The sequence below is a fragment of the Austrofundulus limnaeus genome, unplaced genomic scaffold (genome assembly GCF_001266775.1).
Source record: "Austrofundulus limnaeus strain Quisiro unplaced genomic scaffold, Austrofundulus_limnaeus-1.0 Scaffold215, whole genome shotgun sequence".
NCBI classification, from domain to species: Eukaryota; Metazoa; Chordata; class Actinopteri; order Cyprinodontiformes; family Rivulidae; genus Austrofundulus; species Austrofundulus limnaeus.
Window position 1 is genome coordinate 368,030 of NW_013952617.1, and position 7,255 is coordinate 375,284.

The 7,255-nt window shown below is 39.5% G+C and overlaps 1 protein-coding gene across 1 annotated transcript in view; it reads left to right on the top strand.

The window, feature by feature from the left end:
• tex2l (testis expressed 2, like) overlaps positions 1-7,255 on the top strand; it is a gene marked incomplete in the record, with an annotated part of 36,418 nt that overhangs the window by 10,889 nt on the left and 18,274 nt on the right. The window contains 5 exon segments of the mRNA XM_014019285.1: positions 3,311-3,511; positions 3,913-4,234; positions 6,022-6,269; positions 6,390-6,539; positions 6,634-6,733. Coding sequence (XP_013874739.1) covers positions 3,311-3,511; positions 3,913-4,234; positions 6,022-6,269; positions 6,390-6,539; positions 6,634-6,733 — 1,021 coding nt within the window.

Genomic DNA, 7,255 nt, shown 5'->3' on the forward strand with positions numbered 1-7,255 from the left:
TCAATACTTTTTCCCCATGCCATTCCACATTATTACAAATAACTTCATTTCTGGACATTTATGGTTTGATTTCTTTGTATGTGTGGATCACTTGGGTTGTTATCGTCATCTGGTGAAAATTTCATGTCATTAGCACCTCTAGTAATATATTTACTGAGAAAAATGGTGACGTGTTCAATACTTATTTTACCCGCTGTATAAGTTGAACGTGTCAAGATAACAAAGTAGAGGTGGAAACTCTCAGTTGGTAACCATCTGAAGTAGAACAAAATGGTGGCAAAGTTAAAAGAGTGCTGTTTCTCGAAAGACAGCTGTGGGAAATAACATTTGATCTGTGAGGTTTTGTTGTAGGAATAAAGTTTCTTCTTTGATGTTTTGTTTGATTTCCTCATGCAACCCTTCTGTTCTACTGTGTTTTGTAAACACTCTTTCTTTCTTCATATCTGTTTAGTTTTTCTGCCTGCTTTTCCTGCACACCTGGTCTCAGTTTCTAATCATTACCACACTTACTAAGTTCTTCATTTCTCCATATAGTGAATACAAACATTCTAGTTGCATCCGCTTTGGATGTTATCATCCATAAAATGGACGTTATTAGGCGTTATCAGTCCCATAGAATGGCTTCAGATTGTCAGCTGGTTAGTATGAGGCATGAAGCCACTATCTGGTTAATAAGAGGCATAAAACCACTATTTGGTTAATATGAGGCATAAAAAACAGGTTAATATGAGGCTTAAAGCCACTAAGGTTAACTTTAGAGCAAAAATGGTTAGTGGCAAAGACCCCGCCTTCCAAAGGTTGCATATTGTTGCCTTCCAGTAGGGTAATGGGTAGAGTGGGAGTCCAGTGTTCGAGACTGACATGGGCACAAATAATTTATTACACTATCTTTTGGTTATTTACACATTCATTGTCATTGTTATATTACCCCACTAGGGGGCACTGTCGGGACAGTCTGAAGACTGGAAGGCACAGTAGGGACCCTCTGAAGGCATTGTATGGGACTGATAATGCCTAATAACGTCCATTTCATAGACTGATAACATCATAATCCCCTGCTAGTTTTTTCATTTGTGGACAGATTCTAATTATACATAATAAWGAATTAACTCAGTTTGTTTCCAAGCTGTAGCTCCATGGATGCTGCTCTTTTTCAACTATGAATCAAAACAATAAGACAAGCACATCATTTAGCATAAAATTAAAAGGTCAAAAATCATTTTTTTAGAATTTGAGCAGTATTCTTAGACCAAACACACTAAAAATCATACCAAAAACACATGTTAGAGCTTATTTGCTCCACCTACAATTCAGACAACTCATTAAGATAATTGTAAAGCGAAGCTTTTATTTTCAGCAATCTAATCTGCAAAAAGCTGTCCACTAGCTTAAGCCGTGTTTTAGACCTTTTTGTGATTTAAGCCATCAACAGGCAAGTAGGTATGGTTTAAGTCAAAGGACAAATCTCTTTTTAACAAAGTGTCATTACTGCAAGATAATAAAGCTCACAGTGCTACTGAAGGCCCTGTCACACTACACAACTTATGAACATTTTAAAGACATCTACATTGAAGATGGAATTGAAAAAAATCATCAGGAAGCTTGTAGCTCCAAAGTGACAACACTGGCACGGCTTTCTTTCGACGGGCTTTTTTATTAAATGCCGTGAAAACTATAAAAACAAAACACAAAGCTTTAGACAGATACATTTACAGACAGACAGGTGACACATGCTTTAACAAAGTTACCTCGTGGCCGCCTGCCACTTCGGAGGTTGGTCTTTAGAAGAATATCACTTCGTTATCTGTTCTAAATCAAAATATTGAATAATTAAAACACCACAACCAATAAATTTACAAAATATCACAAACAKAACTACAAAATACCATAACAACATGAGACAAGGCTGCTGCACGTGCTCACCTCCAGGCTTCCGCTCCTTCTCTGTTCATCCAAGTCTCGCAGCACAAACGCACAAATCACATGAACACAAATCTCGCGATAACTTCCAACAAATAATAGTTCGACACGAAATAAAATATACCGGTAATCATTTTACACAAATCTCAAAATGTGAACCAAACAACTTAAAATACATAAACCTAACAGTTAGAAATAAACATACATTTTTTTCATAACAGAAATCATTTTAGTGACACAAAGCTTCTTTTCAGCGTGTACATAACGCAGTTGGAACAAATTGATCAAATATAAAACTTTTATTAGCAATTTAGCCATAAAAAGTTTCATAAATTTGCATAAGTTGTTTWGTGTGACAGGGCCTTTATATGCTGATCATCATGAATGTATGTTTAACAGAAAAAAAAATCTGTTTATTCATAATTAAAAAGACTGTACATAGAGGCGTGGGATGCAATAATTTCTAGAAACTATTCAAGGTTACAAAAGCAGTCTATTTGTGAAATTCATCATTGCTTCACCCTAAAAAATATTTTTCAAAAGCAGGAAAAACTAAAAACAACAAATCAATTTCTGAGCGCTCTTTAAAAATAAGAATAACATTAGAATCAAGGCCGTGTATTATAACTGACACACAGCTGTTGTGCATGAGGTAACCAGAACACAATTAAAACAGTCAGAGATGAAAACTGTGGGAGCTTCAGTGGAGCAGTAATTAGTGCTCTCCTTCTGGCTGAGCTTGACASCAGGCTACTGAAAGGAGCGTTCTCCAGCCAGACACTGTCAGTTCGCGAGGCAATTAGTGAGAAATACAAGTAGTAATTTGTCAGCAGGTTTGGCATGTTGGGAAAGGAGAGTAAAATACCTTCCCCATAATYCCCTTGTTAGATCATTTACAACTGGGTTTCAGTTTAAAATGCTGTTGAGACTTTAAAACGACTGAACTTTATAAATCCTGAAAACTTCACTGCAAAGTTTTAACCTTTATATTATGTTTGTATACGTTTACATAATGCCCCATTGCATTTTTCATATTTTAAGAGCGGAAACCCAATAATTAGATGTAATGATATATACTGTATAAGCAAGGCAAGGATAGGTTATTAAGGAACTAAAACATTGTGATGGAACGTGTGTCTCTATGCAGCCTGGCCGAGGTGTACTCCTTCCTGGCCAGCACAGCCATGAAGTGCCACCTGTGTCTCTTTCCACAAGTTCTTTCACTATTTGATGCCAAACGTCCTGCWRCTGTCTCTGATYCTCTGTCAGATGAGGCAGCTTTAGTGTCACTAGAACCTGATTTATGTCTGGACAGTTTTTTGAGCTCTCCGAATTATCTAAAATAATAGCTTCAYCCAAACCATCAACATTTTTCTTTTTTCTTTTCCAGGCCTGGATGAATGAGATCCATGATTATGACCCAGAAACCTGCCATCCAGCTCTGACTCACTCCGTCTTTGCAACCCTGGAGGGGTCATGCCTTCGTCTGGACTACCCACGCACTAATATCAGCCGCAAGGCCGCATTTGAAGAGCGAGCCCATGAAGCCACCTTCGTCAAGTCACACTGCTTTCAACTGGCAAAAAGCAAAGTATGAACGCTCTCAGAAAYATCTTTTTACTTGGGTTCACAGAAAAAATTGCAGACACGTGGCAACGGAATCGTTTTTCTTCCTTGTGCTCTCTTTGTTATAATTTGTGGGTCCATGTGACATTTTTAAATGTCAGCATGAATGGGAAAGTCACATGACTATGGAAAACCAGAAGAGTGCTGTATTAGTGTATAAGTGTCCAATGAATRGATGCATGTAATTTATAAATAATTGATGCACCTCAGAGTGACATTTACTGTGACATTTTGGCACATGGCCTCAAAGTACAAGCTCACATGAAATCACCAAAGGTAGAGATGCAAATTTTACAATTAATGGCTAATTAGCTAGAAAAAATTACTTTAAGTTTGTGGTCAGTTTTATGCCTTTGTCCCTCAAAGGTATTCCTGGTACCATTKGGGTTGGCTCGGAAGAGGGTTTGGAACCCAAAGTATCCCATCTGCATCCAGCTAGCTGCAGGGTGGGAACATCCAGAAGGGGAAAGAGGAGGTCTGGCGGAGAACTTTGAAGACGACCTGGGAGCTGAACAAGCACAAACAGGCTCCAAACAGAACCATGACCCTCCCACCATGCTTTACCTCTTTGGCCGCACTGGGAGAGAGAAAGAAGAGTGGTTTCGTCACCTTCTGCTGGCATCCGTGGACACAGAGGTGGAAATGGAGAAGGACAGACAGAGACATGGCAGATGTGAGCCACAACTGGGTAGGAGAAATTTTACTAAAAGCACTCCACTAAAAAAAAAAAAAACAAAGATCTGTAAAAATACAACATATGTGAGTGGATTATAGATTACACACTCCCAAAGCCATTTCCCATCAAGGGAATAAAAACGCTTGTTTTAGAAAATATTACAGAGCTTAAAATGCAAATTTACTTTAAAGTTCTTAAATCTAAGGTGGTTTTAGTGTCATCAGTTACAGGTACTTTTTATGGCAGACAGTGTTATTTATTATACGTTGATGTAGCGTATTGTGTGGTTTTGTAAAGCATWGGACAGCGGTGCCCAAAGTCGGTCCTCAAGGGCCTGCATGTTTTAGGTGCTGCCCTGGTTCAACACAGCTGAACCTAAGGAGTGCTTAATTAGTGGGCCACTGCAGACCTTGATGGCAAACTGAGAAGAYAAATCATCTATTTGAATCAGCTGWGTTGAAGCAGGGACAAATCTAACACTTGCAGGAGACCGGCTCTTGAGGATCGGAGTTGGACATACCTGGCWTAGGATAAGTCTAACAGCACTAATATCCAGCATGTTGCTTGGTCAGGCTCCCTCTGCATCACTTATTGATGCTGCTAGTCTCTCCCCCTCCACCCCGGTCTTTAATTGACAACATGAAAACATGGACGAGGAGCCTATTCTCATATTTTTGAAAAATGTAAAATGTGTTACAACCAACCACAACTAACCCCTAGTCCTAACCATGACACTTAACCCTAAACTTAACCTCTATTAATCCTAAACATTCAACCCCTAACYTTACTACATAAACCTAACGAGTAGCCCGGATCCTTAAACACTGACCTTAAACCTAAGAACTAACTTGACGCGTCAATAAGTGACACAGAGGGAGCCTGACCGAGTGTCCATTTATGATGAGTAGGGAATGTTGTGATATCATATGCCTGTGTATGTCCTCGTTCATACAGCTGGAGCAAAAAGATTTATTTGAGAAAACAGCAAGGTTTGTCTTGTAAAGTCAAAAATGTGGGACAGCTATGTGTAGCCAACTTTTATTTGCTCTGCTAACCAGCAGTAGACAGAAGTCAGAACACTCTCGATTTGGAGAATCAGGAACACATTTTGATGGGAGAGTCAAAATAACAGCTTCTCAAAATGCAACCCGATAAAAGGCCTCTCCATTGTCCATCCAAACCTGTGAAGTCCACTCTCATTGACATGGTTGAGTGACAAAAATGTCATCATTTTGTTCTTCGCTTTGTTTCGCCCCCCTGTGATTGTTTGATTGATCAGAAATTTGTRGACGTGTATATTTTATGCTGAAAACCGCTCTGAAAGGAAAGCAATTGAGACATTTGCTTCAACCATCTGCTTCCAGACGCTAAGTGTTGTACCCACAAGCAGACTCTTTTAAAGATAGTTAATGGTCAGAAACTCTTGGATGGAGATAACACAAGCATTGTGCATGGAGGAATCTATCTGCTGAAAAGTGTTCCACTTCACCTGTGACAGATTTGTGGACAAGGTCACAGCGTACATCGGCATACATGTCAACCCCTTCAGAGATTTACCTGAATATCAAGTCATTTGTGCTTTTGTGATCAGTTTTACTGTTTGTAGTTTTATTTTAATAATTTTGTAGTTTTGACTCCCTTCTGAGAAAACAATTATTTTAACAGCAATTTCCTAAATTTACCAAACATTGTCTTTAATTACCCATGCGGCCTTTCAAAGGACACCGAAGAGCATAATTTTTCAACTCTGTTCACTACATAATTAGCCAACCAGCATGTTGTTGCCTGTACGTTTCTAGGGAACCCAGCAAAGAGCACCCATGTCTCAAGAAGCAGGGGCCCCAGCCGAATGGGCAGCACAGAAGATGACGCTCCCCCCACACCTCCATCTCACTGCATCCCCCCAGCTCCTTCAAACACCACCAGAGCTCCTTCTGTACTGGATTACCCCAGTTACATGGCTCGAATCCTGGCCACAGAAGAGGCAACACCCCTTGCCAGTCCCAGAGCTAGCAGTGCAGAGGCAAGCCCTACCATTAAAGAACATGTAAGTAAAAAACACCATTTTCACTACATAAAGACAAGGTACAGCATATATTCTTTAATTTAAATATATATCTTAAACTCTAGTATGCTCTGACCCATGTCCTTACCTCATTTACCATAGTGTACCTGTGATCAAATAAAGTACCTGGAGAAGAACCAAACTGCATGGGTCAACGCTTTAATTGGTCGAATTTTCTGGGATTTCCTGCGAGAGAAGCACTGGGCCGACATCGTGTCCCACAAGATTCAGAAGAAGCTCAGCAAAATCAGAGTGAGAGCATTTTTAATGAAAGGTGCAGAGTCACAGAAAGGCTCATTAATAACATACTCCCTCTTTAAACTTCATTATTCATCACTTTCCACAGCTGCCTTACTTTATGAATGAACTTACTCTGACTGAGTTGGACATGGGCTGCTCTATGCCGCATATCATCGCTACCTCCCGACCAGAAGTGAACCACAAAGGTCAGTAAATTCTCCAGGTAACTCAATCTGGAAACACAGCAGCATATGAGTGAGAAGATGACCCGTTACAGCTTAGTACTGCAGATCAGATCCTGTTATCCTATTATAATCTCCAGTGGGCGTGCTTTGACATTTTTAGAGTGGTTTTTATTTATTTATTTATTTATTTTTTTGCTTTTGTTGTTGTTGCTTTCGTGAGTGGCCAGTCTTAAAAATCTGGACATCCAGCAGCCATCATATTGAGTAAAAGTTTGCAACTTTGTYATCCTTTTTTATTTTCTCCTCCCAGTTTGTTGTTACACAACCTCATTCCAACAGATAATCCTGTTTATCAGCTTTTCCCTGTATTTTCCCTGCCCAACTCTGGGACTAATAATCCACCGTAATTTATTAGAAATTTAATTTCAAGGTCCGATCATCTCAGTGAAAGCTGTTTAATCTGCCCACTAAGCTGTGTGTGTGTGTGTGTGTGTGTGTGTGTGTGTGTGTGTGTGTGTGTGTGTGTGTGTGTGTGTGTGTGAG